Raw genomic sequence first — 27199 nt, 5'->3', positions numbered from 1 at the left:
CTATCAGACTGCACGTCATACCCACATTCGGGCACACGCACGCACGTTCGCAGTTTAGAGTGCCGTCCTGAGCGTTACTCGGTCAGCCTGGACCCCATCGGCCTGTTTCTCGCTGTTGGCTGGCAACATGGCGTTGACTGCAGAGCCGCGGGTGATGATTCTGAGATTCTGATGCAGGTGGATGAAACCTGTAGGAGGGACGGAAGGAGAGAGCAGGGACCTGAGGGCTGGTGGCTGATGGAAGCTGGTTGGTCCCGGGAGGCAGTCTGGCTCTGCCTCCTGCTAGCTGCAGTGCCGGTCCAGTTCCTCTTCTCAGGCCTCGGCATCTCCACCTGCCAAAAAGAGGATTGTTGGGGTGTCTACATTTAAAGATGCAGATCATGCAAGAGCCCACAAAGGAGATCTGAGTCAGCTTTGGCAGTCAGGAGAGGACCCAAGGGCCAAGCTCTTGTGCAGGCCGGTAGCCAGCGGCGATATCCTCCATCCGGGTCGTGGCCCTGGTGAGAGCACCAAGACGAAGAGCCACCAACGTCCCCTTGGCAATGTGGTGCTGGGGTCATCCGTGGAGCTCCAGCCGCGATAGATTCAGGTGAATCCCCCATCTGAAGGCCCTGGCTTTGACCCCAAGCTGCTGTATAAACGGGGGGATGGGGTGGGGTTTGGCTCCAGCTAGTGTGAGTGTTAGTATGCGTGTGTGTTCATCCTGTTTAACTGGGCGGGGAAGAGCAGGAAATCTTTTTTTTTTTTAAATTTTTATTTATTTTTAAATTTCTTTTCAGTGTTTCAGAATTCATTGTTTATGCACCACACCCAGTGCTCCATGCAGTGCATGCCCTCCACAATACCCACCACCAGGCTCACCCAACCTCCCACCTCCCTCCCCTCCAAAATCCTCAGATTATTTCTCAGAGTCCACAGTCTCTCATGCTTCATCTCCCCTTACAATTTCCCCAACTCACTTCTCTTCTCCATCTCCCCATGTCCTCTGTGTTATTCCTTATGCTCCACAAATAAGTGAAACTATATGATAATTGACTCTCTCTGCTTGACTTATTTCACTCAGCATAATTTCCTCCAATCCCGTCCATGTTGATGCAAAAGTTGGGTATTCATCCTTTCTGATGGAGGCATAATACTCCATAGTGTATATGGACCACATCTTCCTTATCCATTCTTCCGTTGAAGGGCATCTTGGTTCTTTCCACAGTTTGGGGACTGTGGCCATCGCTGCTATGAACATTGGGGTACAGATGGCCCTTCTTTTCACTACATCTGTATCTTTGGGGTAAATACCCAGTAGTGCAATTGCAGGGTCATAGGGTAGCTCTATTTTTAATTTCTTAAGGAATCTTCACACTGTTTTCCAAAGTGGCTGCACCAACTTGCATTCCCACCAACAGTGTAAGAGGGTTCCCCTTTCTCCATATCCTCTCCAAAAGGATCTGTACTCGAGGAACTACAGAACACTCATGAAAGAAATTGAAAAAGACATGAAAAGATGGTAGACCATTCCATGCTCATGGATCTGAAGAATAAACATTGTTAAAATCTCTATATTGCCTAGAACAATCTATACTTTCCATGCCATTCCAATCAAAATTCCACCGGCATTTTTCAAAGAGCTGGAGCAAACAATCCTAAAATTTGTATGGAATCAGAAGAGACCCTGAATTGCTAAGGAAATGTTGAAAAAGAAAAACAAAACTGGCGGCATCATGTTGCCTAATTTCAAGCTTTACTACAAAGCTGTGATCACCAAGACAGTTTGGTACTGGCACAAAAACAGACATATAGACCGGTGGAACAGAGTAGAGCGCCCAGATATGGACTCTCAACTTTATGGTCAACTTATCTTTAACAAAGCAGGAAAAAATATACAATGGAAAAAAGACAGTCTCTTCAACAAATAATGTTGGGAAAATTGGACAGCTGTGTGTAGAAGAATGAAACTCAACCATTCTCTTACACCGTACACAAAGATAAACTTGAAATGGATAAAAGACCTCAACGTGAGGCAGGAATCTATCAGAATCCTAGAGGAGAACATAGTAACCTCTTTGACATTGACCACAGCAATTTCTTTCAAGATATGTCTCCAAAGGCAAAGGGAACAAAAGTGAAAATGAATTTTTGGGACTTCATCAAGATCAAAAGCTTCTGCACAGCAAAGGAAACAGTCAACAAAACAAAGAGGCAACCCCCAGAATGGGAGAAGATATTTACAAATGACAGTTCAGAAAATGGGTGATATCCAAGATCTATAAGGAACTACTCAAACTCACACACAAAACAAATAATCACGTCACAAAATGGGCAGAAGACAGACGCTTCTCCAAAGAAGACATACAAATGGCTAACAGACACATGAAAAAATGTTCATCATTATTAGCCATCAGGGAGATTCAAATCAAAACTAATGGCAAAAATTAACAAGACAGTAAAGAAGAGTAGGAAATCTTGAAGAAGTGATTCCAAGTCCATCCCGTGGGCAGGGCTGTGGCTCTGTTAGAACTTTCTTTGGTACCTGGCTGACCACTCCTCACCCGTAAGATGGAATGAAGCCACCTGCGGGGGTGCGGGTTATTTTCAGGGGTCAGTAGGTTTGAATCCCATCAACATCCAGCCTGGGGCCCCATCCATTGGTTGTGAATACTCCGTTCCCACTCTCCACGTCCTCCATGCTGCTGCCGACAGGCAAATGATGGTCAGCTTCTGAAGTCGTTCAGAGGATGTCTTTTTTAAGAAATGTCATGAAACCAGACCTTTGATCCAAAGTAGCTTTTTAAAAATATTCTCATCCAGTCTGGGTTTATGAGGTGCCTTCTGCAGGCTCCTCCCTGGGCACGGGGCCTGGAGAGCCAGAGCTGGGAAAGGGAAGACCTGCTCTCGGGCACGTGCACTCCTGAATCTCAGGGCTGGAGGAAAGCCAGTGCTGAAGGGATGGCTTGTTTCCCCATGTGGCATCTTCTATGCGGGAAGCTACACCTTCTGCTCGCACACATCCCGTGCCAGGGAGCTCACGGTCTCCCTGTCATTTTACCTTCAGCTTGGATGGGTGGGTTCATATGAATTTCCCTCCCCAAGTGCCCCCCCCCAACTGGATCAGTTTGGCATGTGGGGCCACGCAGATCAAGTTTGCTCCCTCTTAAGTATGAGAATCCACCAGACACCCGAGGACAGGAAGCCTCATCTTCTCCGAGCCTTGTCTTCTCTTGGCTAAACATCTCACATTCCTTCCACGGTGCCTTTTAGAATAAGGTTCCGGGTCCCTTCTGCCTCCTTAATGCTCTGCTCAGAACATGCCTGGGTTTGGCTCTGTTGCCCTAAAATAATATGTCGGTGATCGAACCCAGCTGCCCAGCGCACAGCTGTCCCGACCGCTATCCACCTCGGTCCTCAGGGCACTGTTCAGAGTAGAGGGCTGTGGTGGGTGCCCTGGTCCTTGTGAGCACAGCCCCTGCTGAGTGACAAATGGGTGATATTGGAGAAGTCACTTAAACCCCCTGTGCCTCAGTTTTCTCATCTGTAAAATGGGGGAAATCATTTAATGCTTTCATAGGATTGCCGTGGGATTAAAGAAGGTATAGCAGTTGAGGAATGTGCCCAGATGGGGCATGGTATGTGGGCATCCAGTCATGGTTGGCTGCCATGGTCGTTGTCAATTTGTTTTTGATCTGAACCCCACTGGGGAGCTCCTTTACTGAGCTGGCTGGCCTATTCAACCTGATATGAAGTCTGATCTCAACAGTCTGATGCAGGAAGGACCTGCCACCCCCAACCCCACCAGCCGGAAGGGGTAAGGAAGAGAAGGGAAACAGTGACTTTCGCTTTATTTAACAGTTAAAGAGTGCCTGCTGTTTGCTGGGCACAGTTCTAAGTCATTTCCAACTATGAACTCATTTAATCCTCAAAACAATCCCTTGAGGCATTATTATCCTCATTTCCCGGGTGAGAAACCTGGGGCACCGTGATTATTACGTACCCAGGTAAATGGCAGAGCAACCAGAACAGCCCAGGAGGAGAAGAGACGCTGATCTGAAAACCTACAGGGTGCAGGTTTAGGGAGAAACAGAAATTGTGTGGAGCAGGGGCACAGAGGAGGAGAGATGGAAGAAGGTAGGATGGGCTGGGAGAAGCAAACGTCTCTCATGGTCCTCCTCGCTGCATGCCAGGCTCTGGGCTCAAGCGCCATGCATCAGCCCTAACGCTCCCACCTGCCCTGGAGGTTGGCATGGATAGCCTGGGCTAGACCTCCTGCTGCACCCCTTCCTGGCTATATGACTGTGGGCACCTTACCTGTCCTCTCTGATGCTCGGTCTCGCCATCATTAAAGTGGAAGTAAGAATCGTCCCCACTGCACGGGACCACTGTGGGAATCAGGTGCTCAGTGTGCATAAAGGACTCTGATCCTGCATGAAGATTTCTGAAAGAGAGCCACTTGCCCAGACTTGCTCCTGTGGTTAGTGGCAGAGCTGAGTTTCATCCTCATCTCCCTGGCTCTAGACACACCACACCACGGCATGGTCAACCAAGATCTGTCCACACACCAGCCAGAATGACCCCCCGACGGCCCCTTCCTTCATGTCCAACCTTCCTGCCCCTGCTCCAAATGCTGTCCCCTGGCATCCCCGGCCCCCTTTATTTTTATATTTTTTCTTTCATTTCAACCCAAACTCAAATCCCAGAGCCCCTTAGCTGGTGCATGAGCTCCCCTGTCCCAGTTCCAGACCTCCCAGTTCCAGACCTACCCCCAGTTTACACGGTCCCTGCTGCTGCTCCCCGTGTCGGGCTGGGGTTCCCTCCTTTGCTGTGGGTGATGAGGGCACTCCTGGAGCAGAGGGTTAATTAAATCACACAGCAAGGTTTGTAGAACATGGGATGCTTCATTAGGCTGTGCGTGAACAAGCACGCCCAGCACCCCGCGCAGACTCGTGAGCTGGTGTAATTACAGTTATACGCGGCTCCATTAGTTCGGAGAGGCCGTCAGCCGCCAGCCCCGCAGAAAGCGGCTCTGAGCTGGGGGGAGCCCAGTTCTAAGCAGGCATGCCCATCTCTTGCTGGCTTGCTGGTGGCATGGAGCTGGGACCCTCTGTTTAAGGGCATCTGAGGGACCTGTGAGGCTCAGATGGGGACACCGGAGTAGCTCCTCCTATAAACTCTGCTTCCTCAGAGATTGTCCTCCACTCTGGAACCAGCGAGAACTTCAGGTGGAGGTGAAATGGAGTTTTCATCAAACAGATGAAATGAAGGACAGGAGGAGCGTTGCAGATCCATCTGCTCAATTGAGGGGGCAGAGATCCTGGCACCCACTAGCCAGCTTTCCGGGAAGCTCTGAGGCCACACTGGATGGGGGCTTTGTGGTGAGGGTGCTGTGGGATCCTGTTGGGGACCCAGAGGCAGGGATGTTCCTGGCTGGCTCTGGCCCCTTGAGTTGGACCCAAGGCACCTGTCCGCTGATCTGTTCCATCCTCCCTCCCACCGACCCTTCCACTGCCCTTGGGGTTTCTCAGACTTCTGTGGCAGGCATGCTCAGGGGCTGGTTTAAAACCCAGCTTTCCAGGTCCCACCCAGACTGGGGACAGGGCCAAGGAATCTACATTCTTAACAAGCACTGCTGAAATGGGCCAGCCCTGCTCTGGATTATTCTTGTTTCTCATGGACTTGGCTTACAGGTTTTGCTATCTTTAGGAATCCTTATACCTGCTGAACTTATAGCCCACTACCTTTCAGGAGCCCCCTCCAGGGAGAGCAACATGATTGGCTCAGGTCTCTGGGCTGTCTGGTGATTGGCTGCCTCCAAGGGGGAGTGTGCATCTCTTGATCTAATCAGTTGAATGAAGCGCGGAGGCGTGGTCACGTGGTAAAGAATCACTGACATAGGGTGGCAGGTAAGGGACACTATGAGGTCAGTTCTGTTAGCTGATCAGTTTTACATTTGATCCCTTTGTGGTGGTGTTGCATCATTTTGGGATCCTACTCTTTTTTGCCATTTAAATTTTTTTTCACCAGTCAAATGGCAATTTTTAAACTTCCAGTAGTCACCAGATTTTTGGCATCCCGTAACTCAGTGCTGAGCGATAGGATGTCACAGAGCCCCATGGGGAATTCCGGGTTTTCTAGTAGCGGCATTACACACGTAAAAGAAAACAGGTGATTCCTCACTTCGGCAGCACATATACTAAAATTGGAACGAAAAGGAAACAGGTGCAATTAATGTTAATAACTACTTTACACATCCAAAATATGATCAACGTAGAATTAGTATATTACTGAGATTTCACATTCTGTTTTTCATACGAGATCTTTGAAATCTGTTGTGTGTTTTATGCTTACGACACATCTCTGTTCAGGCTAGCCACGTTTTAGGGACTCTGTGGCCCACTGTGGCTGGTCGCCACTCTCCTGGGTAGTGCAGCTCCCGGGGATGACTTTATACCCTGTTGATTATGTTTTTATCCACTTTTGAGTAGTTTGAAATAGCTTTAGGACTTTTCTGTCCATTGGCTAAGAGTATTTAACTTCAAAACGCTGGGTTTTCAGCAATAAATGTTCATAGAACCTGTTGGAATTTTAGAGGAGTAGGTCCCTTTCTCCTGATTAACTCCCTGTGTTTTGATTTTTTTCTTGGTCTTTGTTGACCAGGTCAGGAAGATGATCATTTCTGATTAGTAAGTGTATTTGTTTATTGGGGCTGCCCTGTTTATTACCACAAGCTCAGTGGCTCAAAACAATAGAAATTTATTTTCTCACTATTCCACTCCCTACAAGGCTGAAATCAGGGTGTTGGGAGGACTATGCACTCTCTGGGGAAGATTCTTCTTTGCTTTTGCTGGCTTCTGGAGGCATGACTTGGTTTGTGGCCACATCACCCCAATTTTTCCCCCTCTATCACACAGTGTCTCTTACAAGGACACTAGCCGCTGGACTTAGGGTCCACTCAGATAATCGGGGATGACCTCATCTCAAGAACCGTAATTCTATTATGTCTGCAAAGACCTTCTTTATAATTAAAACCACACATACAGGGTTCTGGGGGTTAGAACGTGGACACGTGTCTTGCAGGGCGACTGTCCAGGCCACCACAGTGAAATGTTACCTCGCCACAGTGCCAATGAAGATGTGAGCAAGCTGAGATGTGGTTGTCTTTTTCTGGGCAGCACAATGCCTGCACCAATAGTGGGCTCTATGGAAGGCACACCAAGTCAGCTGCGTCTCCTGGTCTGTGTCCGCTGGGCTTCCAACCCCTTTGGCCGGAACTGGGCAGGAGTTTACTATATAAACAAGTAAGTCAGATGCATTCAGAAGGGCAAACTGAAAGATGGCAGAAAGACAAGAATGTCTTGTTCAAAAGTAGATGTTGTAATGCTCATCCCATGCTCTGAATAGGGCCGGGATTGACACAAGCGCTTATTTAATAAATGCTAAGTCTCATTGTCGCACCTGTGATTATCATGATTGTATATTTATGTCCATATTGTACACCTTTATATTATTATCGAGGATGATCATCCATAAGTAAGAGAAGCAGAGACCCCCTTCCAGGGTATGGAACAAAGAATCAAGCTGGGTCTCTAAGTCACCAAATGGGTTTCAGTGACAAAAACCCTTCTTTATGAGCTCTCCTGGCTCCTTGGTGATGCCATTACCTTTGGTCATGCTTGCTCACGGTTCCGTTTATATGCCCATCCTTCTTGTATATGATCATTGGGACAGCGCTAATTTGAGTTTGCAAATGAGGTGTTTTTTTTTTTTTTTTAATGTTGTCATGTCAGCATCTGGATTCAAGATGGGATGCTTCCCAGACCTGGACCCTTCGGTGTGGCCTGGGGAGCAGGCCCAACCCCTCCCCAATCTAATCACCCCCAGAAGCCTGGAAGACTTGCTAATGGGCCCAGGAAACCATAAACAGTAATGAAAGAGCTTGTATTACTGCGGGCACGGGGTTGTCCTTCCCCGTCATTACACTGGGGATCTTCCTTCTGCCTTTGAGCTCTATGAGAAGGTTCTTTCTCCCCATGGCATTCATTTGCCCCTGCATCCCCCCTCCACCCCCTTTATCCATTTGTTCATTCATTTATTCATCCATTCATTTGTTCAGCAAACCATTGTCAAGGGCCTGCTAAGAGCCAGCTTTGAGGCTGCCCTTTCTGTTCACAACAGAGCAGGTAGGAGGTGGCTGGGCTCCCTCGGGACAGGAAAGAAGGGCAGAGGGGTCTTCTAGGAGCCTCCTGGCTGACCTTACCCAGCTCTTCTACTTCGGAGCCCTGTGACCTTGGGCGAGTCCTTTAACTCTTCTGTCATAGGGAGACTAACAGAATAGCAGCTGTCTTACACAGCAGTTTTGGAATTGAAGGAGGTTGTGGAAATGACCCCCTACTCACTGCCTGGCACAGGGCAGTGAAGGCCGTGAGAACCCGGATGATTCTCGCGCTCATTCTATTCCAGACGCTCTTCTGAGAACCTCACACCCGTGAACCTCGGTTCATTCTTCCATAGCACCCCCCCCCCCGCCTGCCTCTCCCCACACATCCCTGGTCTGCTCACTGCACATCAGGACCTTTGCTGCAATCACTTGGTGCCCCGAACCCACCCTGCTATTCCATACCTACCCGCCCTCATGCCCGCTGCAGTCCCGCTTTCCCTGGGTGCCAACCTCCCTTGAGGAGCCCATCGGATACAGATTCTTGGCTGCCCCCTAATGCAGAAATGTAAGGGCCCATCATCTAACAAGCTGCTGGGAGATTTTGATGCACCTGCTGGCGGGAAAGTTGTTCTGCAGGGAAATGAAGGTCGTGCCCCCAAGTCTCATTTCCTCTGTCTTAGGATGGCCAGCAAGCTGTTGGGGCAGCCATTCCACCAAACCCAGGAAGCGAACACCACTCGACTCTGCAAAGGGCTGTGTGGACGCTCAAGGTCATCAGGGACAGTGCCTCCCTGTGGGCTTGGTTCTGGTAGGGCAGGCTGGAAAATCTATAGTAGCTGCTTTCCTGGCTGTGGAAGCACAGGTTCAGCACACACTTACAGGATGCTTTCTGTGTGCCAGCCCCTCGTCTGGCTTGGGAGCCAGAGAGCGTCAGGAGAACCTGGTGTTCCCCAGGAACTTGGATGGCAGGAAGATGAAGGCACCTTCAGCAGGCCTGGGGAAGGGGAACCTGAACACCTGCCTTTTCTCAACAGAACTCTCCAGAGGCCTGCTACAGAGTTCAGAACTTAGGAGCAACCCGACTTATTGGCTCAGGAAGGAAATTTCCACAGTCCGTGTCCAGGGACACCAGTTCCTCCAGTAGAGACAAACACTGAGCACCCCCAGGAGGGAGTCAGAAGCAAGCCAGGAGCTGGGACACCACAGGTGGTTTCTAGTCCCGGCTTGGTTGCTGGCTCTGCAATTGAACCTCTCTGAGCCCCATCTTGCCCATCTGAGAAGTGGGTATTGTAATAATTACCTTAGAGGAGGTGTGGGAGGGTCGCTGACATGCTGCATACACATTCCTAATGCAAGTGCCAGAAATGCAGCGGTAACTAACCCCAGACACAGTGTGACCAGCAAGGATATGCACTCCGGGGAGACTGCGGGGGCCTGACCTCTCTGCTGGAGAGTGGCAGGAGGTCGGTCACTGTCAGCTGATCAGAACCAAGCTGTAAGGGGTCAGGAGGGGCGGTTTGGAAGTGGGGTCTGCCACAGAGGCTGGAGCTCAGCCCAGGGTCTGGGTGGGACATGGAGTCTGGGAGTCTTAGGTAGACCTGGGTCCTTCCCCCTCGCACCCCGCTCCTTGAGCTCCCAGCGGCTCTGGATTTCGACCAGCTGTGTGAAATTGCGGGCAAGCCCCGCCACGCTTCTGGGTCTGCCTTTGCTCATCTTTACAAGAGAAGAGCAACAGATCTGGCCCCCCCGGATGTTGTGAGAGGCACACGGGGGTACACTTGAGTATCAGGGGCAAGGCGTACCCCAGGAGCTACGGTTGCCACTCTGAAGTCACAGTGTCTGCTTCTCCTGCCTCGGTGATTGTCAGACAGAGGGGACTGATCTGGAGACCCTCCCCGGGTGGGAGGCCCATGCTGCACCTTCCCATCTCTCCCAACCCCGTGTGCGTTGGGAAGTTGTAGAGCTGCGGAATTCCTGTCCTGATCCAGCTCCCACTGCCCGCTTCACAGACAACCAGGTCAAACATTGAGGTGCTGGCAGCCTTGGGAGGCATCTGGGGCCCCAGACTCTGCACCAGTGCTCCCACCCCCGTGACAGTCATGTGGTGGAAAGGCAGAAGGTAGTCCTCTCATACACTGAACCCCCCAGGACTAAATACCTTCTCTCTTCCCAAGGAATAGGCTCGGCGCTCAAAGGGCGCGCCAGCATGCTTCAGGTGAACACGCTTGGAAACACAGTTGTGACCTCAGCATCATTTCCTTTGTCTTACATGTTTTTTAATTAAATAAAACACAGGGGAGTGGCGGGAGGAGAGGAGAAGGGCGGAGTGGTTCTTCCTCTTCTTGTCTCCAGACCGATTCCTGAAGGGGGCTCCACTGCAGTCCCACATCTCTGTCTCCAAGGCTTGACCCCTCAGATGAAGAGTCTGCCCGTCTAAGTGAGATAGAGTTGCTCCGAGACCCCATGTCTCTGTAGCACCTTGCCCCGCCAGCGGTGTCCTGGCGGACTTAATCACAGATTAAGTCCCACAGACATGGGGACGCGCTTCCCACCGAGGGCAGTAACTGAGACCCTCCTGTGGTTCTAATTAGTCCCGAGGGTATCCTTCTGGCCTCAGTAGGATTTACAGCTCCTCCGTCTCCTGATTTCCCAGCTGGTCCTGCAACGTATGAGTTAGGCAAGAGGATGCAGATTTCCTGACTCAGTTGATCTTTCTCAGCAAGGCCCTTCAGAGCCTTGGAGAGAGGTGGCTTTTGAGGACCCTGTCTGCCTCCCCACCTCCACGGCTGGGTGCACCCGCCATGCCTGTGCATGACCCTGGCCACTGGAATGCCTTCCCACCAGCTGGGTTCCTGCTCATACTGACCTTGTAAGACCCAGCTTCAATAGCACCTCCTCCAGGAAGTGATCCCTAATTGCCCTGGTTGGGTTCTCCCAGTCCCCATGTCTCTCTCCATTGAAGCACTGACCATACCATGTTTGCTTGTTTGCCTCCCTGACTCCTCGACGGCACTGGGAGCTCTAGTGCGGTGGCACAGTATGTCTGCTATAACGAAAGAGTGGGGGAAGGAAGAAAGGAAAAGGCAAGGAGAAAAAGAAGGAAGGTAGCACTGTGCCCATTTTGCAGATGAGAACATTGAGGACGTGTGCCTAGGAAGGGGCAGAGCCAAGCACCCCACCTACCAGTTATTCCTACTTTCCATCTTGGGTCTAAAATAGCAAAGAGGAGCTTCTTTTTGATTTGGTGAAACAGGAACGACTTTACTAAAAAGCTGCAGGTAAAATGTAAAGTGCGGAGGGCTTGGGGTCTGGCAGATGTGTGTGCTAAGCCCAGTTGTATCTGCCTCAGGACCTTGGACAGGGCCCTTTAGCCTTCCAGGGTGGCTTTTCTTCTACCTCAAGTGGAGATCACAATGCTCACTCACCTCCCGGGTTGCTGGTGGGTCAGAGCAAGGAAAGGCACCCCAGGCAGTGTTCTAAGAATGTCACTGGTTGTCACCCCCTCAACCCCATATGGAACTTGACACCCACCGTATTGGCAACCCTGGTGTACCAATAACGACACCAAGGCACTGAGATGTTGAGCAACTGGCCCAACATCACACACCTAATCCATGACAGAGCCAGGATCTGAAGCTGGGTCCTCTGGCTGTGACACTGGGGCCACTGACTGTTTTGCTCTACTGCCCGAGGTGTGTAAGCTTCCAGCACTGTGTCTGGCTGCCGGCGACTTAAGTGGCAGCCGTTGTTATCATCACACCAACACACTCGGCGGGACCCTCCACTGCCGTGTCCGGGTGGGAGGCCCCGCTCCTAGATTCTGCTGTTTGTGCAGCTGGAAGATGGCTTGTTCCCCTGTCTTGCTCATGACTTTCCTCTGTGAGCTCCCAGCCAGGGCACTTTGGAGCTGATCTGTGGCCCCTGGAGCCACTTGGATAAAGTATGACAATGGAGGGCTGTCAGGATGCTGCACGAGAGACCGGAGCTCTCAAGCCCAGCTCTAGGACATCTCAGGCCATGTTGCAGGGCTCTTCCTGGGGCCCCAAGCTGCTCTTCCACACATGGCCTTGCCCATGGTCTCTGGAAGGCTGAGGAACTGCCTAATTGTCATCCAAACTCTCAGGGATCAGTGGTCCAGAATCACCGAGATTGCTAGTATAGTCTTCGTGCATAATGACCACTGGGCAAGTGTGGACAGAAGTATTGCAACTAAGTGTATAGCAGAGGGAGGCATTCTGAAGGCTGGAAGTACTCAGGCACCTTCCAAAAGTGTCCATCTGTGACACCTCACCCTCACCGTCAGCTGGGTCCAGGGGATGGAGTGAAATGTTGTCAACCTCGCCAGCTTTTTCCAGAAGGACAGGCGAGCTGAATAGTGTGCTAACATTTCCAGTAAGATTCATGACTCAAATGTTGGATAAGATTTCAGATTTATTCTCATACCCAAAAGTTTTTTCTATGGCAGTGACATTTGCTTTTGGCCAAATACTGATTGTAGCATCCAGCCCTGCCCCGTGCACCATGCAGCAGCCAGCAGTGGCCCATGCACCATGCAGCCATGCACCTTTTGGCCAGAATGTGCACTGGACACACTGTGGCTTCTGGCAGAATGTCTATATGAGCTGAGATAATTTTTCTCCTTTGAGATGTTTTCTTGGCCCCTTCTGGCTCAGTTTCCCTCCCTCACTCCCTTGACCACAACAACTCTGCGAGCAGAGGCAAGGCATTGTCTAAGACGGGAGCAGCAAGGCTGCCCATGCGAGCTTTGGTTCTGGGATGTTTGCTGTCAGGTTCTCATTGGCTCACCTTCATGTTTCCATTTGGCTCTGGACATCTTGCGACAAATGGCACCAATGTAGGAACATGGGAGAGTCCTTGATGAACTCAAGAGCTCAAAGGACTAAGGAGAGATTCGTGGATTAGTAGACACATTAATAGATCAAACACCCAAATTGCCCAGCATAATTATAGGGGTGGTGATTGTCAACCTTTTAGGTGTCAGGAGCCCTTTATACTCTTAAAAATTATCGGGGATTCCCTAAGAGCTTCTGCATATGAGGGGTATCACCATCAATACTGACCATATTAGAAATGAAAATTGAGACATTAAAAGATTTACACATCTGTTCATTTAAAAACAAGAATAATAAGCCCATTATATGTTAACATAAATAATTTCTTTTCCTGGAAAATTACTGTGTGAAATGAAAAAAACATTCATGAGAAGAGTAGCGTTTTGTGCATGTCTGTCCTGTCTGGCTTCATAGATGACAGCAGGATCCTTGCCCCTGCTTCTGCACTCAGCCTGTTCGGATCTGTTGTCTGGTTGAAATGGTAGAACAAACAATCCCGTGCACATATGTATTTGGAAAAAAATAGGACCCCGTGAGCTACCAGGGGTCCTTGGACCACATCTGAGAACTGCTGGTTTAGGGGATCGAAGAGGCTCAGGATGAAGCTAAAAGAGAAAGCGTGTGTCCCCCTCCCTGGGTCACTTTCCATTGACAAGGTATCTTAGACAGCATCCCAAAGGAGGTAGGTTAGGAGGAAAATACCAGCTTCGACTGGCTTGACCTGAGACCCCTCCAGTCAAGACCCCCACGCTTTGGCTCAACTGTCCCCTGCTGTTTTATCCAGCTTCAGACTTCTGTCATTCGGTTAGACTGGACATTTCTGGTGGAAGCTTGCTTTTGATGCCGTGTTGGCTGCCCACTGGTTTTCAAGGTTCACTGCTGTATGGCCCAGCCGGACCCCTCATATCACATCAAAATGGTCCTGACTCTGCCTTTGCTTGCTGGTCCAAGCCTCAGGATCTGAGAGTACCCTGGAAAAGGCTTTATCCATGGAGCGGGGGCATCTTGGGCTTCTCCAGAGGTCAGCTCAGGCTACCCATGCTGGCTTCTGGCTTTCTGTTGGCCTTTGATGAACTCCGTGCACTGGGGGAAGCAGGACAATTATTAATTAATTCAACATGCAATTAATGAGATTCTGCTGAGTGCCTGGCACAATGCATTTCTCATGCCCAGGCATGGGTGGGTCAGACCTTCTTAGACAAATCAAGATGAATTAGCAGCTTGATAAATATGAATGATCTCAGTTGATGAAAAATGCACCGAATGATTGTTTCCCTTAATGTAATTATTCGGGTGGTCGGCTTGTCTCTAGAGCCCTGAGGGTATTAAACCATCAGTACTCTGGAGGATTCAGAGCAGGGTAGGTGCCTGCCGTGGTGGCTTCCCCTTCCCCTTTCCCCTTTCCTGCAAATAAAAACTTAAAAACAGTGTTAATGAGTGCTATAAACTGCGGCGTTCTAACGATTAGGATTACAATTAGGATTCTGATGTTTCGGATCACGATTAGGATTCAGAACATTTCCATCATCCCCAGAAGTTTCCTTGTTCTCTGGCGCCGTCTCTCTCGGACTGTGTCCTGTGTCCTGGCGACCGCTGATTTGCCTTCTGACACTGTATATTGATTTGCTTTTCCTGGAGCTTCAAATACATGGACCACATGTGCTTTTGTCTGGCTTCTTTCGCTGGGCATAATCCACTTGAGACTCCGCCCCCCCCCATTGTGTGTCTCACTGGCGCGTCCATCCGGATGGCTGAGCGGCATTCCACTGTATGGACGTACCACAGTTTGTTTCTGCATTCACCTGTGGGCGCATCATTTCCAGTTTCGAGCCGCTGTGGGTAAAGCTGCTAGGAACACGTGTAGGCAAGTCTTCATGTTCATGAGCTTTGTTATTCTTGGTGACCAGAAATGGCTGGGTCATATGAGCGGCATGTGCTGAGCTCTACAAGAAGCCACCCAGCTCTTACCTACGGGGCTGAAATCGCTGTGCGTTCCCACCAGCGGGGAAGATTTTCAGTTGTGGGACACTCTCACCAACTTGGGATTATCAGTCTGTTTAATTTCCGTCCTTATCTTGGATGTCTCCTGGCATCTCAGTGGGATTTATTTATTTGTTTGTTTTTATTTATTTATTTTTCTGAGAGAGAGCAAGAACATGAGAGGAGCAGTGGGAACAAGAGAGGGAGAATTTTTTTTTTAAAAGACTTTATTTATTTGTCAGAGAGGAAGAGAGAGAGAGAGAGAGAGCAAGAGCATGAGCTGGGAGAGGGGCGCAGAGGGAGACACAGACTCCCCACTGAGCAGAGAACCTGAGGTGGGACCTGATCCCAGGACTCTGAGATCATGACCTGAGCTAAAGGCAGATGCTGAACCGACTGAACCACCCAGGCCTCCTGGAAGAGAGAGCATCTTAAGCAGACTCTATGCTTAGCGCAGAACCTAATGCAGGACTCGATATCACGACCCTAAGACAATGACCTGAGCTAAAACCAAGAGCTGGTTGCTTAACCAGTTGAGCCACCCAGGTGTCCCTCTCACTGGGATTTAAATGTGCATTTCTCTGGTGAGCAATGGTATTGGAGCAACTTTTCACGTCTTTACTAGCCATTCATATATTTTGCTCTAAGAGCAAAGTATTTTTTCTCTATCAAATATTTTACTCATGTTTGTTTAAGTGGTTTGCAGGCTTATTACTGAGTTATACGAGGTCTGTGTACACTCTGGATATGGGTGGTTTGTCCGCCATCCATGTTGTGGATATTTCCGCTCAATCTGTGGCTTGCCTTTTTGTATTTATAATGGTCTCTTTCAAAGAACAAAGCTTTAAATTTCTTTTTTTTTTTAAGATTTTATTTATTTATTTGACACAGAGAGAGATCACAAGTAGACAGGCAGGCAGAGAGAGAGGAGAAAGCAGAGAGCCTGATGTGGGGCTCGATCCCAGGACCCTGGAATCATGACCTGAGCTGAAGGCAGAGGCTTTAACCCACTGAGCCACCCAGGTACCCCAAAGCTTTAAATTTCAATCAAGTACAACTTATTATTATTTTTTCTTTGGCCATTCATGCTTTTTAGGTCTTGTCTAAGAAATCAAAACTGCAAAGATTATCTCCTATATTTTTGTCTGGTTGTTTTGTAGTTTTAGCTTTTCTATTTAGGTCTGTGACTTATTCCGACATAATTTTGTACGGGGGTTTTTTTGTATGTAAATTAAGGATTAACGTTAACTTTTTTCCCCATACGTTTATTTATGGATTGGGAAGACCATCCTTCCTTCATCCAGTTGCCTGGGGTGTCTTTAACAAAACCATAGATCATGGATGTGTGGGTCTATTTCTGACCTCTCCATTCTATTGTCCCATTGTGTCCTTGTAGCAATACGACAGTCTGATGATTGTAACTTTATAGCAAGTCTTGAAGTCAGGTTGGGTAGGGCTCCCAGTTTTGCTCTTTTTCTGTAAAGTTGTTTTGGCTGTTCTGGGTCCTGATCTAACAGGAACTCCGGCTCACACATTTACTCCTCCCAGCCCCGTAAGGCAGATATGAATGTTTGGCCCATTTCCTAGTGTGCTTGGGTCTGGCTGTTCTCCACGAGCGCCTCTGTGATGCTGGGCTGAGCCAGGTGGGGCTGGGAAGCCATGGCGAGGGTCCTGCTGATTGAGACATGGGGCTTCCAGGGGTCATGCTGCCCCCCAAGGGCCACGGTGGGGCTGCGGGAGGAGTCTCGCTTGGAGGCTGAAGGCTGCAACTGAGGCCGGATTCAGGACCCGGGCAGGCATGGATGCGGGGGACTTGCCTGGGGTGTGCCAGAGGTGTCTTGTGTCAGAATTTGGTGCCCCAGCCCTAGCTGTTACGTTTTTAGGGATTTTGCAAGCCTATTGCAAGCCTTTTGTTAAACTGAGAATGACTTGAGGTCTCAGGCTTAGCAAACACACACATCAGCATGTTCACTCTGGTTCCCCACCCCCACCCCGTCCCCCAAAGAGCCAGTGGTCAGCTATCTACCAACACAGCACAGACCCTACCGTCAGGGTGCCTCAGTTTTCCCATCTATAAGTGGGGGAGTTGTGCCACCCCAGAAGGCCATCACAGCCATTAAGTAAGGTCATAGGTGCGAAATGCTTGTGGTGATTGTGACGCCAAGTTTAAGGGTTAGTCTCCATGTTGGCCCTGCAGTTGGTATCTGCATACCAATTGCTGAATACAATGTGCTTGGGCCTGAGTTTACCTGCATGGAGATGGCAGAATGGCCCCAAGTCCTAGAGCTACGGTGGGGACTTAATGCCACATGTAGGGAAGACTCCTGGCCAGCACCCTGCCTGCAGTGGCTCTCAGTGAGTATGTGCCCCCAGGACCTGGGTTCCGCCAGAGTGCCAGGCGAAACCATGATGGGGACATCTGCTTGACCATGGCCTTGGACAAGCAGAGTGGCTGTGTCAGCCACATAGCCCGGACACCTCGAGGCCCGGAGAGGGGAGCCCCAGGGGAGCCAGGACTCTGGCCCACCAGGGAGAAAGGCAGGCAGTCTAGTGGCCCGAGCATGCTCCTTGCTGGTGAATGAGGCCCCGTGGAGGAGCGGCAGCGGCGGCAAAATCAAGTGGGCTCCATGCTAACCTTTGCTTGCCACATCCCATTCCATAGGCATAGTCGTGCCTGTTTTATAGATGAGGAAACTGAACTTTGGAAGTGGGACCACTGCCAGCGGTCCTCAGCCAGTGCCCAGCTAGAGTGACCCTGTCTACTTGCTGCTAAGGCCATGCCCTCACCCTTGGGCATCTGGGGGGGCACCTCTGATGACAAGGCTAGAACAATGGTTGGGGGTGTCCAGGCACTGCCACACTTTGGCGGGAAGGTGCTGTTACCTTGCACTGGACTTTCTCCCAGAAGGTGGGCTGCAGGGCCTTCCTAGGAGGAAGGGGAAGGAGAGAGAGTATAGTGCGCGGTGTTTCTTTGTTTCTTTGTGGACACTCCCCCGCCAACAGACACTTGGTGTTGGGAGGAACAAGTTCCGCTTAGTTCCCATTTGGTGCCCTGCTGGTTCCCGTGGCCTAGCATGAGATCTGACCCTTAGTCAGTGGCCACTAGTCCCATTTGGGAAAACACAAAAGTCCAGGCTGGCTAAGGGTTGGGGTTGTGTTTGGAGGGAGAGAGAGGCAGGCGAGGACAATGGGGAGCCACAGAAGGTTTTAGGGAGGGTCACAGTGTGATGGGGTTTCAACTTCACAAAAGGCCCTCTGGCCTGCATGGACCGGGCCGGACAAAGGCAGGAAGCTCCGATCTCCCAGGAGAGAAGTAGTGATGGCCGGGACCAGGACAGAGGGGCCAGCTGGCTGTGCCAGCCATTATGTCAGCACCCAGCTCAGTGCCCAGCCCCGTGCCCCAGCCCTGGAGCAGAGCAGATGCAGGCCTGACAAAGGAACCAATGGACACACTGATGTGATGAGGCCTGAAGGGTGTCCTTGTCACTGGGCCATTTGGCCCGGCGTTGCCTGGCTGCCAGCAGGGGTCTGAGGGACTGGCTGCATCCTGAGCTGGATGGCCGGGGCTTATAGGACCCAGGCGCTGGGAGGGCCCTGCTCCAGCTGGCCCAGCCAGACCCTGGTTGTCAGTCTGGGTCAGCCTCAGGCCTCCATCCTCCCCTCCACAGCAAGCTCATCATCCTGGCCTGTGAAAGCTCGTTGCCATTTCCAGAGCCTTCCAGCATGGGCAGCTCTTACCACGACCATTACACAGAGGGGGAGGCTGAGACTCCGTGGGGTTCAGAGCCAGGTCCCCCGACAGCAAATTCACCATATCTCACACCACCCCCTCTGTGTATTAATTCTTCCCTCTGCCCTTCCTCTCGGTATCCAGATCATTCTACTGGTTTGTGTGCAGAATCACAACATTCTACTGATCGCAGCTCCATTTTGGGGCAGTTTCTTGTTATCAGACACTTTTGTATATGTTGCCTCAAGTCCTCACAACCAACCCTGAGAGACAATAGCATTGTACCCACTGTAGAGATCGGGAAACCGAGGCTCCAGCTGCCCCAGTGCTTCACCAGCAGCTTGGAGATCTTGGCATAGCACAGGAGAGCCTGTCAAAATGCAGATTCCAAAGCCAGCGAGAGATTCTGATCCGCTGGGTCTGAACAGGGCCCTGGGAATCTTCCTCTTTAGGAGAGGAGCCCAGACGATGATGTGTGCGCTTTTCCTGGAGCTTGTGCTGTGAGGAAGCGGGCAGGGAGAAGGTGGCCTTCTCTGGGTCCCTTTCACCCTGCCCTGTCCCAAGACCAGCTGCTGGCCCCAGGCCCCCTGGCCAACTTCTGGGCCCACAGGGGTGTGATTGAGGAGTGACACTCGGGGGCTCTCCTGGAGCCCAGTCTGGGGAGTTGCCCCTGTTCTGAGCACAATCTGCCCTGGCCCAAAGTCAGACTCAGCGGCCTGACCAGGTCCTGCTGACCATAGGCAAACCCATCACTGTCCCCACTCCTCCTGTCCCCATCTGCCTCTGGGCTGGCCGGGCTTATGGCTGTGCAGCAGGCACCCATTTGGCCTGGCAGGGAGGAGCTGGTAGGCCCAGCCCCTGCCCTCCCTAAACACTGCCCGCCTCAGGGAGCAGCCATGGAAGGGGCAGCACAGTCCCGCCCTCGCTCAGCCCCTCAGCGGGTCAGGGGTCCCAGGGCACAGGGCCACTCACGGGCTCTCACTCAAGCCTTCTGGGGCCTGCGTTTCTGCTGGAAGGGAACAGGACCTGTCCCATTCTTGATCACAGGGGAGTGGTCCTCAGCCAAGAAAGGATGGAGCAGTGGTGTACCCTGCACACGGGTGAACCTTGAGAACAGGCCAGGGAAAGGAAGCCGGACACAGAAGGCCCTGAGCTCTAGGATCCCAGTTAGAGCAGGTGTCCTGAAGAGGCAAAGCCCCAGGGACAGAAGGCAGTTTAGGGCCCAGCAGGGAGTGAGGAGTGATTGCTAACAGGCACAGGGGCTCTCTTGGGGCGTGAATGAAATGTTCTGGAATTAGGTAGGGGCGATGACTGCACAACACAGTGACTACACTAAAAACCGCTGAAGTATACAGTTTGAAATGTGAATTTTATGTTACGTGAATCATATCTGTTTTTAAAGTGTTAAAAATAAAAGCAGCTACCACAGAGACATCGTGATGCCTCTCCCAGCAGCTGAGGAACCAGAGCGAGACAGAGAAATGAGGGAAGGCATGTGGGTGGTGGGGACAGAGTGGGTTCCTGCCATCTCTGCTGCTTAACCCTTTCCTGGGAGCTGCTTGGGCCAGGCCTGCACCGGGCGGGGAAGTGTCTCTGCTCCCCCCACCCCCAAAAGAGCTCACCTCCTTTAGTGAGAGACGCACATATGGGTAGCCTCAGCTATCAATCCTTGCTAGTTGGTGGTACCCTGGCCCAGAATGCTCTGCGGTTTTTCGGGTCACCTGGAATCAAATCCTGAGTCCTACCTTGGCCTGCTTCCCCCAAAGACCTCCCCACCTGGCCCACCACTCTGAGCTCATTTCCTGCTTCCCATCACCTTCACGCACGTGCTTCCTCCTTGCCTACTTGCAGCAGACCAAGCTGATTCCTACCTCGCCGGGCCTTTGCACCTGCTACTACCCCTTGATATCTGTGTGGCTTCCTCAGGCCACTGCTGAAATGCCCCTCCTCCAGGAAGTCTTCCTTGACTTCCCCAACTAAAACACCACCTCCGGCCCCTTCCATCTCCTTTATTTTTATTTTTCATCTTAGCTCTCATGCCCTCCCCAGAAAAATGATGTATTTTTATATGAAAATTTGCTTATTGGTTGTGCCCTTCCATAGGGAGTGAGCTTCCTGTGGGGAGCGTATATGGACCGCACCCCTGTATGCAACAGTGTTTGGGATACAGTAGGTGCTCACTTCTTTTTTTTTAATTATTCTTTTTTAAAATTAAATTTAATTAATTCAAATTAATTAAAAATCAATTAAAATTTTAAATTAAATTAACTATTCTTTTTTTTTTAAGTTAAAATTTTTTTGGCGTCACTGGATGGGCCCAAATAAATGAAATTTCTTCTTGTAAAATATGCACAAGATAAAACGTATCATTTTAATCGTTTTTAAGTGGACAATTCAGTGGCATTAAGTACATTTCCACTGTTGTGTGACCAAACCCATTTCTAGGACTTTTTCATCATCTCAAACAGAAGCTCTGTACTTTTTTTTTTTCTTTTATCCAACACTCTACCTTAAAAACACCAAACTCTAGCCAATATTTTTCCTTAAGACCATAACCTAATATTTACCCAGTGCCCATCCTATGCTAGGTGACGTCAGGTCACTTTCAACCACTGTGGAAGGTGTGGATGGCCATCTTTGTTTCACAGATGATTGAATGGGCTCAGAAAGATGACGTGCTTTCCAAGCACACACAGCTCAGAAGACTGGGATTTGAAGGCAGATCTCCCGTTTGCTAGATAATGACCGTCCCATGGAGTGACAGCCTTCACCAGCCCAGCACCCAGCCCCACCCTAGGCCTCCTTCTACCACCCCTCTCTCTCACGGGCACTCTGTGAGCCAAACGTTCTAGGCATCCCCGGCTCTGGCTAGCTGACCACAGGATGGGAGGTGGTGGGGGCCCACTGCACAAGACCCTCCCAAACAGCCCACCAGCCCCTTCATATCGTACTCTGGCCAGGTGACCCCGGCATCATTCAAGGAGACCTCCCTGAGCTGGCCACAGCAGCCAGCTGTCCCCACCCAGCCTCTGCCTGCAGCCTGGGAGCTGTTCCCCCACCCCTGCCATGTCCAGGTTCTTGCAGACCTGCTTGGACATGGAGCTGGACTTCTGCGGCAGGGGCAGAGGTTCAGCAGAAGCATGATGCCAGGAGCCCTGTCAGGCTGGGTGCTGGTGCCCAGGCGAGAGCAGAGGTGCCGGAGGCAGGCGTGGACGGTGAGCTCAGCCCTCTGGGGTGGTATCTCCTCCCCTTCATCAGGCCTTAGGGAGGTAGTCTTCCCTGCCCTGGATGAGGCCTTGGACAGGTCCGTGCCCCGATGGTCACCTTCAGGGAGCTAAGTGCCCCCTTGTCATATATGTGGTAGCAGCTGTCCTGTCCCAGGTAACAGTCCAGAGGCCGAAGCAGGCTTGGCATGTCCCCTCTGCACCCCTTCCTGCTCGTGCTGGAGGCCGGCAGTGGGTCTGGGGCTGGAGCTGGGTCTTGTGGACCCACCCCACTCACTGGATGGGCCACCTCCTACTTCTTGTGGCTTTGTCTGCTCTGGGTGGACAAGGCAGGTGGATACAACTGCCCGTTTTTCTTGTGGGTCCTTCCCTGGCTGTTCCGGAAGTCTCCTGCCAAATCTTTCCTCACAGAACCCTTGACTTAGTCACAGCTGTGTATCTAGTGGTCTTCCTTGGCCCCCGGGTGCAGTGTTCTCCCTTTCCTGCATTCTCCTTGCCATTCTAGGAAGCCAGCAGACAGGACAAGCATGACCCATGCCGGCTCTCTCTTGTCCCCAGGAAGCACGTGGACACAAGCTATTGTGTCCCCAGCAGAGCCAGACCCCAACACCCGGCTTTCCCAGTCTCAGGCCTGGGTCCCCTGCCTTCAGGAATTGTACTTTGGAGCTCTGTGAAGGTGTCGCTAGGCTTGGGGAGAGAACGGGTGAGTGGGGACCTTCCCCTCAGTTCCTGCTTTCTCCCAGGAAGTGTCTTTACCCACCCACTCCCACCTCTGACTCCTTTAAACATCCAGAGAAGCACCAGGCTGGGTGTCAAGTTCAAGGACTGTGGAGCCAGCCTGCGTAGAAGTGAGTCCTGGCTCTTTACACACCAAGCCGGCAGCTTTTGGCAAGTTAGTAATCTCTGTGCCTCAGTTTCCTCATCTGTACAATGGGGACAGTGGCATCACTCCAGCTTTTGGTAGCAAAGAGAATTTAGTGTTGTATGTTTAAGTGCTAGAACGGCTCCCACGAAGTAGCAGGAGGGTTAACTATTACGGTGACCTGTTCTGGTCCCAGTGTGGACCTGTCATTTGGCTGGTTATATCGGACACCACCTTTGACCTCTTCCTAAGCCCATACTGGACCACAGTGTGGATTTCTGGCTTTCCTGACCAGAGAGCTCTGGGATTCCCCAGAGAGCTGTGTGGTGCCCAGTTCAGGGAGTTGACTGGTGTCCCCCTGTGCCATGGTCCAAGCTGCCTCTTCCAACCCTGCTTTGCCATTTGGGGGACTCCCCAGAGCTGCAGCAGAAGGCAGAGGGGACGCCTCCCAAGTGGAAGACAGCATAGGTTTTCATGGGATTTTTCTTCACTCAGGATAGGGTGACTTGAAGCACCCACCAATCATGGGCGGGCTTGGTGGACCTCACTTGGTGCTGAGTTGGGACCCTGAGCCTGAGGTTTTAGCCAGTGGCACCCTGAGGCTCTATGCTACAGGTGCAGGGACATGCCAGAAGTCCACTGCAGAGGTCCTGCTGCATGTGTGACTTTGGACAAGTGTCTCACCTCTTAGTGACCAGTGTCCTTATCTGTAAAGATAGAATGATGAGGGGACAGCAGGATTGTGCCAAGGTTAGTCTTCTGGTCCACAGAAAGCTTTAACTGAGTCTTCACTTGCTTTTCATTCTTGAAGAATATTTGCATTGGATACAGAATTCTGGGTTCACAGATTTTTAAATTCTCTTTCAGCACTTTGAACATCTTCTGGACTCTGGACTCTAGTATCTTTTTTTTTTTTTTTTAAGATTTGTTTATCTTAGAAAGAGCACAAGCCATAGGAGACATAGGGGGAGAGGGAGAGTGACAATCTCAAGCAGACTTCCCATTGAGCATGGAGCCCAATATGGTGCTGATCCCAGGATCCCAAGATCATGACCTGAGCTGAAATCAAGAGCCAGCCGCCCAACTGACTGAGCCACCCAGGCACCCCTGGATCCAGTATTTCTGATGAGAAATTAGCATTCATTTGAGTCCCGATGCCTCTGAATGTAACATGGTTTTATTCTAGCTGCTTACAAAATGTTACCATTATTTTGGTCCTCAGCAGTTTAATGGTTAGGTGTGGTTTTCTTGGTATTTATCCTCTTTGGCGTTAACTGAGCTTCCTAAATGTGTGCACTGATGTCTTTTCCCATACTGGGGATTTCGTCAGTCATTATTCCTTGAAATCTTTCTCCTACTCTACTAACTCTCTCCTCTCTTTCTGGAACTCCAATTATGTGTATGTTATACACTTGATGTTGAGTTACAGATCCCAGAAGATCTGTTCTTTCCTCTTTCAATTTATTTTCTCTCAAGTGTATTAAGTCTTTCTTCCAACATCTTGAATTTTCAGTTAAGCAATTCAATGGCTTTCTGTTTCAGATACTGTATTTTTTAGTTATAGGATGTCCATTTGGTTATTTTTAAAAAAATATTTTATTTATTTGACAGAGAGAGACAGTGAGAGAGGGAACACAAGCAGGGGGAATGGGAAAGGGAGAAGCAGGCCTCCCCCTGAAGAGGGATTCCAGTGAGGGGCTCAATCCCATGACACTGGGACCATGACCTGAGCTGAAGGCAGATGCTCAACAGCTGAGCCACACAGGCACCCCTCCACTTGGTTATTTTAAAAATTGTTTCTCTTTCTCTGTTGAAATGCCTTTTTTTTCATCCAGTGGGAGCAAATTTTCCTTTACATCCTTGAACATAGTTATAATTCTTACTTTAAATTTTTTTCATTTGCTAATTCCAACATCCAGGGCATTCCATAGCTAGTTTCTGTCAATTATCCTTATATTAAGTATGGGCAATGTGCTCTTATTCCTTTGTGTGTCTTCAAAATAATTTTGGATTATATCCCGGGTATTATGAATGATAGCATTGTAGAGATTCTAGATGTTTAGTATATTCCTCCAAAGAGCATTTTTGTTTTATTTTGTATTTGTGAGCAGTTAACTTGGTTGACTCCAACGGCAAACCCCATTTCTGGGGAGATGGGGACAAACTCCAGTTCACTTCTTTTAGCCTTAGCTGGGATGCTTGGAGTCTGTCATGGGTATGCATGTTTTATGGCCAAAGATTTGGGCAGAGTTTATGTGCTGTATTTGGGGACCTCCCTCAGGCATCCCCCTTTCTAGAATTTAGTACTTCACTTTCTGTCTACTACTATGGTTTCCCCAGCCTCTGTCACCTGGTTCATTGAGCCTTAAGTGTAATACTTTCTACCTGAGCTTCAACGGCTACATGGCACAGACTGGGGCCTGTTCCCAGACTAAAAGCCATGATAGTTACTCACTGGGTGAGTGATTGCTAATTTTCCTGCAGGTTCCAACTGCATTTGGTAGCTTTTTTTATTGTTCTTCTGCTGAGCTGTGTTTTCACAGTAGCTGTGTTCAGGTAGCTATGTTTTATTGTTTTTCTGCTGAGGCTTTGTAGTTGTGATTGGTGAGAGAGTTGATCCAACAGGAGCCACCAGGCTATTAGCAGAAGTGAAAGCTCCTATGGAGATATTGAGAACAGTGCCTGGCTGATAAGCACGTAAGACATGTGAGCTGATGTTATTGACTGCACTGCTGGGCTTCCTTCCATGGTCAAGATGAGCAGTAACATGGATACGGACACCCTCATGAAAGAAGGGGTCCACATTCAATGAGGGGCACACAGTGGGCATTAGACTGTTGTTGTAGGAGACCACTGAAATGGGGGCAGCAGTACTCTCCGGGAGGCTTCCTGGAGGAGGTGGTATTGGGGCAGAAGATGTGTCAGATGTTCCAAGATGAGAGAATAGACTTTCTGATTCAGGGTTTTATTGATAAGGATTTCTAGCTCTAGGGGGAGGTAACCTTTCCTAGGGTAAGCCCTGGAAGTTACTTCCTGTAGCAGTGAATAGATGTGAAACATTCAGGAGCCCCAAAGTCCGAGGAAGCAATGCCTTGGCCTGCTTACTCCCTAAGTGTTCCCAGGATGGGACCAGTGCAGGGCTGGAGGTCAGGACCCCCAAACCTTCCTAGTAAGGTTGAGCTACCACTCATTTTGCTCACTTCTGAGCCCACCATTAGGAAGTCTGTGGAGGCCAGAAGCAAGGATGACAGGGAGCTTTAGTTTTCTGTCCAATTAATTTTGGTAACTCCTCATTCCTGAGAGTTGTGATCCTTTCTCCCCAACACACCCCGTGGTCCCACTGGAGCTTCCAACCCTATGCAGGCTCTGTTATGGCCATGCTACAAAACTGAGGCTCAGAGAAGTGGTGTGACCAACCCAAGGCCACACAGCTAAGGTGCTGGGGCTGAGACTCCAACCCAGGACTTCCACTGGCCCTCAAACAGCTCAGGAGATTGCCCCGGTGCAGGGTCCTCCATCTCTCCAGCTGCCAATGGAAATAATAGCCATATCCCCCTCAGGGGCTGGCGTGAGTTTCAAAAGAGGCGAGTGTGTGAAACTGACACATAAATTGTAAATTGCCTACAGACGTTAGTGTCTGTTACTGTGGTAACCGCCCAGCATTTATAGACTGCGTTCACTCTGGGTATCAGTGGTCACATTGGCATTTTAATTTAATAGCATTGTTATTCTTCCGTCGTAAAAACAATATCAATTATGCATATGTCCAAACTCACCAATTGTATATATTAAATATGTGCATTTTTGTAAATCAGTTGTATCCCAATAAAGCTATTAAAAATTACCTTCATTACAGAAAATTGAGAAAATGTAGAAAAGTAGAAAAAGAAACAAAAATATTTTATCGCAGCAACCCCAAAGTACCCTCTGCTAATGTGGGGGGGGTGGTAGTCATTTTTCGGCTTTTCTTCCCTCTGCCCAGTGTGTTTGCCATTTAACACGGCTGTGATCACTGGTGTATATAATTAAAAGCATTTTATACACAATTTTATATCCTGCTCTTTGCCCCTTAGGGGCTGCTAATAGGAAGAGCGAGGACTGCTGCCTTGCTGTCCGGGACCCCGGCTCCGCTGGGCTCTGGCTCTGGGTCCAGTGTGCTTGTGCTCTTCAGTCAGGGTGGATGGCCTCGGGGAGGGCCTGACGTATGCCCCCGCTCCGTGCTCAGCAAGCATTTACATATTCCCATCCGCTGCTCTCCTTGTCTTGTTTTTCTAAGTTTAATGAAATGTGCTTTTATCGTGGTCTATGGAAAGTCCAGCTCATCATCCCACTTCTAAACCACCTTCTCTCTCTTCATTTCTTTTGTTGTCAAACAGACATTTACTTAGGCTCAGAAGGCTAGTGCAG

General features: G+C 50.0%; 1 protein-coding gene across 3 annotated transcripts in view; it reads left to right on the top strand.

Moving 5' to 3' along the window:
- Positions 1–27199, top strand: part of PPP2R2C (protein phosphatase 2 regulatory subunit Bgamma) — a 126864-nt gene that overhangs the window by 49344 nt on the left and 50321 nt on the right. The window contains exon 1 of one of the 3 annotated variants that reach the window (XM_082727480.1): positions 12455–12506. The exons of the other annotated variants lie outside the window; for them this stretch is intronic. Within the exon in view, the coding sequence (XP_082583606.1) occupies positions 12470–12506 (37 nt within the window). The 5' untranslated portion in view covers positions 12455–12469. Of the gene's footprint in view, positions 1–12454; positions 12507–27199 lie in introns of those variants that run through there. 3 annotated transcript variants of the gene reach the window in all.

This window comes from Mustela nivalis (assembly GCF_964662115.1).
Source record: "Mustela nivalis genome assembly, chromosome: 4".
NCBI classification, from domain to species: Eukaryota; Metazoa; Chordata; class Mammalia; order Carnivora; family Mustelidae; genus Mustela; species Mustela nivalis.
This window is presented reverse-complemented; position numbering and strand designations above follow the sequence as displayed.